The sequence below is a fragment of the Centrocercus urophasianus genome, unplaced genomic scaffold (genome assembly GCF_019232065.1).
Source record: "Centrocercus urophasianus isolate 14NV4802_14NV808 unplaced genomic scaffold, USGS_Curo_1.0 seq_21, whole genome shotgun sequence".
In the NCBI taxonomy this organism is placed as follows: domain Eukaryota; kingdom Metazoa; phylum Chordata; class Aves; order Galliformes; family Phasianidae; genus Centrocercus; species Centrocercus urophasianus.
Genome location: NW_024884767.1, coordinates 7,309,114 through 7,321,139, shown reverse-complemented (window position 1 = coordinate 7,321,139; position 12,026 = coordinate 7,309,114). Strand labels below are relative to the sequence as shown.

The 12,026-nt window shown below is 35.3% G+C and overlaps 1 protein-coding gene across 6 annotated transcripts in view; it reads left to right on the top strand.

Moving 5' to 3' along the window:
- MCTP1 (multiple C2 and transmembrane domain containing 1) overlaps window positions 1–12,026 on the top strand; it is a 200,006-nt gene that overhangs the window by 84,850 nt on the left and 103,130 nt on the right. For all 6 annotated transcript variants that reach the window (XM_042822881.1, XM_042822882.1, XM_042822878.1 and 3 more), the window contains one exon: window positions 2,756–2,849. In XM_042822881.1, the coding sequence (XP_042678815.1) occupies window positions 2,756–2,849 (94 nt within the window). The remainder of the gene's footprint in view (window positions 1–2,755; window positions 2,850–12,026) is intronic.

The following is a 12,026-nucleotide window of genomic DNA, read 5'->3' as shown; positions in this document are numbered from 1 at the left end:
CCTTGACCAGATTGTCCACCGTGAGACGATGGGCTTGAAATGTTATTTAGAGCATTGATAAAAGGTGAGCAGTTCTAAGATGACAGCGAGTCATAAGGCTGGTGGTGTGACATTAATTTTCTCCATAACAGAGATGGAATAAGACGTCATGGTGACAAGCTGTCAATCAGTACTGGCCCCTCAGTGTATCTCGATGCCATAGGATGGGGTATTGCTTCTCCCATAATAGAGCTGAACTGAGATGCTCTCCCTGACAGCTGCTGCAGCCATACAGAAAATATATTATACAGCCTTTCATTAAAAAAATAAAGAGGACCCATCTCCAGAGCATTTCAATCTTTTCCCATCTATTGAAGGCTGAAAAGATTCACTGCAAATCACAGATTCCTCTGCTATGGAAATTCCAGGCTTCAGAAACCATACAGTTTTTAAGGCCTTCAACATTAATCGTAAATAAGACAGAGTATCATCTGATAAATTGTTACTTAAAGTTACATATTTAAAGTAATATATTAAAGTTGTTTGCTTCTTCCAGAGTCTACTGTAGCACTGTATACAATTTCACTAGTCTCAACCATTGCGGCTTATGATAAATTAAACTAAAGTTACTGAATCTCTAAAACTAAAGTTCAAAAATAATTGTGGGATGTTAACTAGGGTAGCAAAGTGAAATACAGTACCAGTGCTTTTTTTTTTTCTTCTTGCTTGCTTTTTTTTTTTTTTTTTTTTTGGCAGAATGTGCATTTTGCAGGGTGTAATCTTGGGGAAATCCTTGGTACAGTTTGCTGAAGGGGAGCAGTTGTTGTTTGTCTTGATCCATGTTTGGGTTTTTGCTTTGTTTTCTTCCTGAAGCTAGCTGTTTGTTTCGGTTATTCAGAAACTTAGGCAAAATATGGGAACCTGTTTGTAAATCCTTTCACTTCCATCTTGGTATTAGAGCAGAATTATCTGTTACAGTATGAGCCCTGATAAGAAGCTTCCAAACCTTGATCATTATTGGTGTGAGAGATGGTGCCAGTGCCAGCATGCTTTTGAATTGCAGCACTGCTATCTGTACCACCACTTCTGCCACTCTCAGCTGGTGTGTAAGCACATAAGCAGAGGATTGAGTGTGTGCAGATTGAAGCTGACTACCAGTAGTTTTATGTCTTATTTCTGATGTTAAACATAATAAATACAATTCGAAACTGTAAACGATTATGCTGTGATAGCATGCATGTATATATTTGTATTCTGCATGTGTGATACTGCACTTAACTGGATTTAGGATACCAAGGTCAAACCTTCACTGTAAACAATAAGTAGTCAAATGGGGCTTGTGAAATAAATATCAAGGAGTAATCTGACTGCTACAATTGTCTTATTAACAGAAATACAGGAATGTGTGTTATATGTCTAACATTGTAATGAGTATGTTATCTATGCATAAACATATTCCAATTTTTGCAATATCTGATACTACCTTTAAGCAGCAGCTGTGATTTTCAGATAAGTGATGTTATTCTGTTTTTCCTTAACAGTCAGTTTTGACTTCATTATGTATTTCAGAATTTTGACCTCGTCTTTACCTAATGGTTGCATATTCTAGGAATCTAGACCACAGCAGCAGGTAGAAAAGCTTTCAAATGCTGCTGTATCTTCACATAACTAATTAAAATATTGCAGAGCATGCCTGTGGCCTTTTCCAATGTTTTAGATGTTAAAATGCTTAGAAATAAGTATAGGTGATACCATTCATCTACATGACTTGTAGAAACTTAAAAATTTGACGAAATATATGATTTAAAGTGTACTTTAAAATGTAATTGTAGATTCCCCTCATAGGTTATGAAGAAAGTAAACAATAATGTAAAATTTGCTGTTAATTGGTTGCATAATCAAAATCCCATTTGGTGTTTCAGCTTTTGAAGTTCAACAACTTTTAAATCATATTCAAAGTCAGATGTTAAAAATTTTGGCATAACATACTCAGGTGCAGCAATATTCCCAGATTATTACACTTAGGCATTTGAAAAAATAAAACAGTTTCCAAGCAGATTTCTGAAACAATACAGGGTGTGTAAATCCAATTGTTTGTCTACTCTTCATTTTTTCTTCCTTTTATTTTAATACATATGGATATTGAAGAAATTAATGGTAGGAGAAAAGATTTATAGTAAAAGCATTTTGCCATATAAATAGAACTGTTTTCTTGTTTATGTTTTTCAGTCTTCTTTGCCTGTGATTGTAATAAGGATTATTAAGTTGCTAGAATATTCTCTTGTATTTGCTCATATTACTTGGTGCATACATGCTGCATGCAGGCTTACATATAATGATCAAGTACAATGAAAGTAGTATTGGTCCCAAGTCATTGTTAATATCACTGGAGCTATCAAAGGGAAAATATGAACACAGATTGCACAGAAGTAACAAGGGAGAGGACAGAGTATTTGTATAGTTTGTATTAATTTTGCTAACAGCCTGATACATAGTATAATTCTGATGGTCAGTTCACTAGTAAGAGTTTAAGTCAGCAGAATTAGTATGTTTAATTATTTCATAATTTTTCATTTGTGTTTTTGATTGATATGTTAAAATGGCAAAATATGAAAGAAGCACAATTACATGTTCTTCAGACAGTAGTATGTAAAGGTATGAGATTGTTAGAAGTATTCTGACTTACACCTAAATGAGGGAAGATACTATCAATATTGCTTTAATTTTATTTTGCAATCTAGAATTATACAATTTTATTTTATTTTGTTTTTTTCAGAGTCCAATGAGAATGTTTCATAACATGAAAGATGTGGGATTTCTTCAGGTAAAAGTCATTCGAGCAGAAGCATTGATGGCAGCTGATGTTACAGGCAAGGATTTCTTTAGTTTCTGTGGCTGTAAATATCAATACTGGGCCTTTTTACAGATTAAAAAATATATTTGAAACAGAAGGCTATGCAATTCTTATTGTCTGCTTGCTCTTTCTCACCTTCTCCTCATTAAAAAATCATCAGATGTATAAACAAAATTTGTAAGCAAGGCAGCAAGTCATCCTAATGCTAGCAGAGTCTAACATAGGTTGTTGCTGAGAAGGCTGAAATATGCATTTTTCTGCAACGAAGGTTCTGCAAAAAATTGCTTGAGATACATATTCCAGATTTCTTTTTATAGTGGATACAAAAATACAGAATATTCAAAATTAGAGAAAAATGCAACAGAAAAGGCAAATAGAAATTGGTACATATGAATACAACTTTGAAGTTTTTGCCAAAGTAATTGTTCCCTGTCAGATACTTAGCAAGGCTGTTCTTTGGTTTCAAGTATTTCAAACAAATGTTAAGTTTCCTTTAACTTGTGATGGTCTGCTTAAGAAGGGAAATTATGTATTTTTTTCTATTTTAAATTATGGATTGATGGGAGATAATTTAACCTGTTTATTTTTAAAACAAAGAAAAAATTATTTCAGCCATACCAATCATGTTTCCTTGGAAATATCGAAGTTGCATCCTGAAAGTAGAATCACAGTCATACTGCATAAGTTGGGTGAAGCAAAGTGTTTTCTGTGTCAGAAAATAGCCATCTTTACTTTTTTAAAGAAAGGAAAGTAAAAAGCAAACTATCCTAATATATCTGGTTTGAGTGCAATTCAAACATAAATGTTCTGCTACATGAACAGATAGAGATACATAGCAAGATAATCACTTTTTAATTGTTTTGTGCAAATTGAGTAGATTTTCTTATATAAGGCAACAGAATAAACATTTTATTGCTGAAACTGATCTTCCAATTTGTGGCACACAAAATAACAGATTCTATTTTCAGAGAGGTTGGAGAAATGCTTCTAAAGATTCCTAACTCTGCTTTGACCTTATAATCCAATGTGGTCTGAACAGAGAGAGAGATTAAGTTATTCAGGGGCAAATGGGATAATTCAGTCCCTGACCTCGTTCAGTCTTCGACTTTTCCAGATCAACATGTCATTTGTGCTGGTAGAACAGATTTTTTGGAAATACATTTTATTCAATTAAAGATGTAGAGAGCTACCAAAAATATCCAGGTATTATATTTAGAATGACAGTGAGGAAGACTGGAGAGAACACTCAATATCTTGCCGGTGTACTGAGTGTTTTGTTCACTAGCATTATGCATTATATGCTTTTTAAGAAGGCTGTGCATTCAGACACAACAGAAATGCTTGCATAGTTCAGATAATAGTATTCGATATTTTGAAAGAAGGACAAATGGTTTTAATGAAATTAATTTGTGTGAATGTGTACAGATGATTTCAGATTAAACTTTGAGGAGGAATATTTACAAATTATTCTAAGTAGTCGTTTCCTGACTGTCAGAAAATGTTTGCAAAAATTACAAAAAAAAGCTTGGCCATTCTACTTTATGAAACTGAGCAATAATTACTAGTCGGCGTAGAAAATGCTGTCATTAGTAATATGACTTATGTGACTGAAGATTGGTTTGTGTGAGTGAAAGCTCAGGCATAGTTTGTTCTTCCTAATACATCTTTTTTTCACAGTTTATTTTTTGCCTTCTTCTGAGTCTGAAAAGCTGAAGCGCCTGTATAGTACTTGTATGTTTTGCTTTGTTTCCTTTCTGTTGCACATATCCTGTTTCACTTTCAGAAATCTTTTCATATGAAGTAGTGAACAAACATTTGCTAGTTTGGATTTGAATGGATTTTCAAAATTCATAATATTCCATCATTAAGCATAAGCACAGATTCCTTTAAAAATGTGAATTTCTTCTTTTGTTACCATACATTCATTGAGAAGCATTGTAATACTGTATTAACTCTGTATGAATAAAGAACAATTGAGGTTCCTATTGAATGAATGACTAAAAAGCACAAATTACTTTTTAATGAAACCATCATTTCTTCTTCTTTAGAGAGAAAGCCCATAGCCTTGTTTAGCTGAACACTACTACAGTAGGTCACTTCAGCTAAGGCTCTAATAAACTGTTGATAGTTGATGGTAGTTTTCTTTTTCCGTGTCAGCGCTGGACAGTGCAATTCAAATCATTAAGGTTAATACAAATCTTTAAAAAAGAGAGGGAGAATGAGAGGGGGAGAGAGGAAAATAAGAAAGAGGAAAAAGAGATTAAGGATACCGGTTAAGGTCTCAGTTTTCAGCTCCCAGGTATACACAAACGACTTGAAAAAGATGCCACAGCAGACTGAAATTTCTGTGTTTAGATGTGGACAGGTGAGAAAATGGTGACTAGCAGTCTGCAAATGGAGTGCTGTATAAGGGTGTCATTAATGGGTTTGAAAAATATATGAGAAAAATACCAAGTGAGCGTCCTCTCTCCCAGCCTACCTGTAAAGACTTTCCTGAGAAACAGATTACCGTGGAAGGATGAGAGGTTCCTGATGGGTGCCTGATGGGTGCCTGATGGGTGCCTGAAGCCTTTCCCTGGTTTCCGAGAGAGTTGAAACACAGGGCCTCTGGCAGGACCAGGGCCTTGAAGAGTGCTGTTCAGTTTATCAGGATGTTATATCCGGAAAATTGTACCTCAAGATCATTCTTTCTAATGTTAAAACATAATGCAAGGGCTGCCATCCAAACAAAAGATGTTCTGTTGGAAATCCTGGTTGCAGTAGGTGTTCATTTGTATAAAATGTAAATATTCTTATATGGCTTTTGTTTTGAAACTATAATCTAACAAACGGAATTAAATTATTGACTGTACTTATTTACATTTTCTTCTCTTCCTGAGAAGGAAGCTTTTGTGTTGAAGCTATTTGATGCCAGGCTGTTTTCTTCCTATAAACGTGGATAAAAGGAGTTGTACTTTTTCCTCTCCCCTTGCTCTTTTATTGGTCCTCCGGAAGACATACAGCCTGGCATAATTTCATATATGGTTATAATGAAGAAATTTTAAATTAGAAAGTATTCTGATAATGCCATAAAATATGTAGCGGATTCATCATGTCAGTTGACTTTTGAAATTAATACATAATCTGTTTAAAAAGTTTTTTGCATCTCCTTTATTGTGTCATATACATTTATTCTTTTCCTTATGTGAAATAAAATCAAAAGCTCCACATTGTTAATGATGAGAAGGAAGCATGGTGGGAAAAGATGTGCTACAGGTTTTATCAACGTCAGTACAAGTCCTATTATTTTGAAGAATAATAGTTAGCAACTCAGATTCATTAGCAGAGCAAAATCTGAGCTCCTTGTGACAGTCAGCCTGGAAAACAGTTTGTTTTGCTGTCTTTGGGCTTTAATTAAGACATGTTCCATTCTAGCCCCCTTGCCTGCCCCTTGCCCACCCCCACCCTGCTTGCTGTGTCACAGACTGGCGATCAGACGCTTTCAGATGGTCCAGCCCATGACTTTGACCTTCTGCGCGGTCCGGCGTTCCCTGGGGAACCGTTCAGCTCATGAGGTCTGATTTCACACTTCCAGGATGCCTCGGCTCTCTTAACAATGACAGGGAGACAAAGCCCTTTAGAGCGGGCCGCATGGGGACTTGTTTAAATTGGAAACTAGAGAGGAGTCAAGGAACAAGGTTACAGGCTACAGAATAGTGCTTTTAATAAAGAGCTCACAGCTCTGGTTCAGCTCAAAGAGGGCTACCTCTGTACAATTAATTGAGACATTTATCTGGAGCATCTTAGGCCTCTACTTTCTCACAGAATTATGTGATAAATATCAGCTAAGAGGCAAATGAGATGTGCATGAAATGAATTTTTAACACTTTGATTACTGTGTCTCCAGTCTTCATTAGAAGTTAATTTATTTGTATTTCTGACCTTGTTATTAGTCTGATGTCTGCATTTTTTGGGAGGTACTGAGATTTCAGAACCTGATATTTGAGACAGATTTTATCGAAGAGCTCAGTGATTTTTATGTTTGCAGTCAAAAGCATTTCAGGTTTCGCCACCTTTGAAGAAAAGAAGCAGGCATAGAAAGTGAGTCTTATTTTCTTTGTATGAAAATGATATTCAGCCTTCTTTCTAAGTAAATCCCATGTTAAAATTTTGATTGAAATATTTGAAAGTAGAATGAAGACACCAAGACGGCTAAACGTGCAGAATGTAAATGATTTTTCTAAAATCTGTTCTACTAAAATGTCCTAATATGTTGCGTGCAAAAATAGTCTTGGAAATTGTTCCTCAAATGCTAGCAAATGTCAGAATGATGTACACAAATGTTAAATTCAAAAAGGTATGGAAGCCTGTACATATAAAATAGAAGGAATAAATTCAGAGACCCTTTGGAAATATGTTTCCAAAAGCAATTTGCTCTGTCGATTAGTGCATTTGGAATTTAATATAACTTGAATTATCTTCACAAAATAATTAAATCTATTAGATAGGCACCACTCTGGGGTAGATAAAATCTCACCTGATGCTGTGTCATTTACCTGAAGACATTAGTCCAATATAATGTACTGCGAAACTACCTTTTTTTTTTTCACTACTGAAAGAAGCAGTTTTAAGTTACTAATGACAAAATTAGAATTTAAAAGACATTTTTTATTAATACTACCTTTTAGAGTTAAATATCCAGGAAAAATATTTGTAATTATTAACATATTTCTGCTTTTCTTTAAATATTCTGTGGAAACGAGTTGAGAGTGGTTGTGTCACTGCACTGAACTGCTTGGTAAGATGCCTTCAGCATTTTTGAAATCAGACCACCACAGCATGATTGCAGCAACATTGCTGAAGAGGAATTATCATTTCCACTTTAAAGATGGAAAACTAGGAAAGGTTAACTGACTCAGCTAAGGCCCACAGAGCAAGTCCTTGTCAAAGCTGGCATTTGGCTTGGGTCCTGTGCTTAATCCATTAGATAAGGCAGCTTCTCATGCTATTGAGCCATTTCTCCTTCTGGCCAAAGGTCAGACTGACTGCTCTGTTGCAGGCAGCTGGCTGGCAGGGATCTTGGAACAACATTAGTGACATTAGCGTCTGCATGAGTGGCACTGCCCCCCAGAGTCGTGAACTGGGTGTCTTGTCTTCTCTTTCCCCAAAATAAAGGCATTTTTTTGACTGCGGGGACACACTTGGACAGGCATGGCCCGTGTTAGGGAAGAACCTTAATAACCAATGAAATATTCAAACGATATTTCAGCTTTCATAACCAACTTAAAGTTGGTTGAACTTTGTGAAATTATGGCCTATGAGCTTGGCTTTTTGAAATAGAACTGGAATTGAAATCTATTATTAAATCTTTAGACTGTCCAAAACATTTTTATTAGTCTTTCTGCATGTAGTTCCATTTTGATTTTGTAATTTGACTGACAGACAAATACTTAGTCAGAATAAAACTGATAGTCTACTGGCGACCTGCTTAAAAACAATTCATAGTCTAGCATATGCTGGAGCTGGTTTCTACCAGTTTATATAACTAGTAGACTGATCAATGACAGATAAATGTTAGATTCTAATCTATATTTAATCTGCCACATGGTTTCTTTTCTTTTGAGAAAATGTTAAAAAATGAAATTAGGAAATGATCTGTGACTTTGAATTTCAATCAATGTGTGCTTTTTATAGATGGAGTGGAAGCATCTCCGCAGGGTTGATGGGGATCTAGCCCCATGCTGTCTGCAGTCCTTGTAAGTTAATCTTTATGAATTGCAGGAGGTTTTTGAGAGGACAAGTAGATCTGCCATATGCTTCTTGGCTTGAATCTACTCTGGAAAGCAATTGCATCCGTGGTGGTTACTTCTAAGAGTCCATGGCAGCTCTGACTAGGAAAAAAAGAATCATTGCATGATGACTGATGGTTTGATTATTTTTTTAAATTTTGTTTACTACAAGCTGATTTCTCAAAGATTGAAAACAGAATGGCATAATATTAATAACTATGCATAGGTGTTTTTTCACACCTAAAGCAGGGAATTATTTTACTGCATAAAATATGGGTGTTGCCTTATGTCTGCTTACAACAGTCTCTCTTTTTTTACATTATATATAGCTGACGTGTTCTTCTGGAGAGTTTTGTAATCAAAGAACATCAGAGTTTAAGTTGTACAAAGCATGATAAACAAGAAATACAAATTTTAGCTCTGATAGCTATTGATCAAGGGAAATAATTTGATTACAAGTGGAGCCAGAAAGTAAGCACTGAATTTCAATAATGTCAAGTTGACGTTCTTGTTTTCAAGAATGGCTGGGAATATTTTTATTGGGAAGACAGTCTACCAGGAAACAAAACATTCTGTTGGACAAATCTGTTCCTCAGAGACTCTTGAAAGGAGACACGCATGTTTAAGTTGACCATAAATACAGATAATCTTGTATTGCAATGTGGGAGCTCTAACATTCAGTTAAAATTTCTTTTTGTGCATTTATATGTCATTTACACATTTATATATTGTCTTCTATAAGATACTAGCATTTGAATTGGTGGCATCATTCAATCTGTGGTGAGAAAAAGTGTTACTCTGGGAGTTGAACTGGAGGTGAAACTCACTTTGTTGGTTTGGCTGGACCTGTTGCCCGCTGGAGTTGATGTCATATAGAGCCTGTATAGAAACTTTACATCACCTCAAGCCTGGAAGATGGGCTGCAGCAACATGCATCTCTGAAATGAATGCACTACTTAGATTTCTTTAAGCATACAACATCAGTGTTTAAGTGTTTGCAAGTTACCTAACATCTTTTGTGCTTGCTAATTAAGTAGAGCATAACAAGCCTGCTTATCTAGGAATGTGGAAATACAGTGGTCTTTGAATTTGTGAAACAGTCATTTCTCAAACTTTCCAAAACACAACAGAACTGTTAGATAATGTGGTGCTGTAGCTGCTTGAGGAAAACGAGTCAGAAGATAAAATAGGATAAAATAGTTTGGGGTTTTGCTGTTTTTATTTTCTAAGTATTTTGAGAAGCAATTCAACATTGTCACTACTTAAGTCTTTTTTATAGTAAAAAAAGTGTATTGCATATCCTTAAAGAGAAAAAAAGGTTGTTCCAATTCCCATCCTTCTGCACTCCTGATAATGAAGCCAAGGGCTTCCTGTGATTATAATGTTCGATGTGAGGGACTCACTTCTGATTGAATAAAGTAAAATAATTTATGTAGATCTAAGTGCAACAATCTCAGTTTGCACTCTGGTCTTGCTGACTGCTGAAACATTAAATGCAATACAGCATTGCACAGAATGGATATCTGTCAAACTGGTTGCAATCTGTGGTATAATAAATAAAGTGAGAAGCTTCAAAAGATAAGTAGTTCTTTAATTTTTTTAAGCAGGAGCTTACAGTATGAAGTGCAATACCTTCTGGGTGTAATTCTCTGGGAGTATGAATCTGTAATGAATAAAGGGGAGAAAAGAGTGAGAATGGTCCATCAAAATACAGGCTGATTTCTTTTCTAAATGACTGTGAGGATTATTTAAATTAGCACTTTATTTCCGTAATTTTAGGAGCCTTTAGAAGTCTACAAATAGAGTTCAAAAAACACGTGACATTACAGTAGCAGAGTGGATTAATGAAATTTGTTTTACTTCTTATTGAGGTTTACTCCAGGTTTGATTTCAGTCACTGGGAAGGTGTACTTTACTGGTTTTACTGCCTACTCATTTTATGAATTCCTACGAACAGTGCCAGACATAATAGTGATTAGTCCCACTAAGGTCATAGGATTACTCAGAATCGCAAGTACTGGTTTCAGTCATGCTGAGAGCATGCTGTAATGTGTGAGTGCCAGGTGATGGTCTTATCGTTTCTTGCACAGCACTAAGCACACGCGTTTAGGGCTATGTTTGGATGCAGTTTGTGGATATCATCCTGATCAATAAACTTAGGTGCCTCTGAAGTCATCAAATCAGAAGCTGAAGTCCTCACAGACCAGGAAGCTAGTTATAGCAGCCTCAGTAGACACATAGGTTTGGGTAAAATTTCTTGACATGTGACAGGTGATACAAGGTGATATATGACAGTTGTGATTCAGTTTGTAGTAGAGGGCATACTTGTGATAATGATACAATTTAGACTGATGTAGTTGAGCTTAGGCAGCTCAAGTCTAATTGAAAGTTTTATAGTGTACTTTTAGGACTGTTAGGTAGATATCACATGCATTTCTGAACACGTTTCTTTCTTTAATACAGAAATAAAAAGGGTTTCCTTTTTTTTACTTTTTTTTTTCTTTTCAATTGCCAGCTTTATTAACTACTCAAAAATTGCATAGCTTGGTTAAAATATGCATTGTATTTAAGATACTGGTTTGGCAATAATCCAGTGATGAGTATATGTTGTCAGGCCCTGGATTTCCTGAGCCCAGAGGCTAAGCAAATCTAAGGACATTGCCTTTTAAGTATTATTATTGCTTACTTAAGGCTTTCAATAGGAATGGTCCCATTACTTTAGACTCTTGCAATGTGGCAGGTTGCCATAGTGATCAGTGAGAGGTAAGATTGTAGTTATTATTTCTAATAATGAAAACTTGAAGGATGACGGATGTGAGTTGTATCAAGCACTTCTACATTTCTTAGGCCTTATCTTTCTTGGTCATGTTCACTTATTTGTGTTGGTATCCAAATAATTTTTGCGCATGTTGTATGTTTTACATGTCAACTAAGAGTATTCTTTCTGATACTCAACTTAGTTTTGCATTTTTTCGTATACAGAATAAGCACCTATAGGCGGTGGTGAAAGTTCTTGCAGAGGAACTTCATAGTTTTCTCTTATGCTTAAAGCAGTATGCCTTAGCACAGATTTCGGAGCAGGGAAAGTTCTACTTGCAAACCATGGTATTTGAGCCTTTGCATGTACCTTTTTGTAATACTTCCTTTTGTCAGCATTGGTCTCAAACTATTCTCCACTTAATTGGGAAGATAGGTAAGCTACTTGAAAAGGTGAGCATGAGAGAATGATTCTTTCCTTTCTGAAAACTGTTTGTCTTTGGTTTATCAAGGACTTCTGTGATTAATTATGCATTCTTTATATTTAGCTTATATATCTTATATTATCTTATATATTTAGCATTCTTAAATGGATTGATACTCATAAATTTAAAGAGAGTCGTTGAAAAAGTGCATATCAACAGATACAGAAAATAAATGCATCTAAT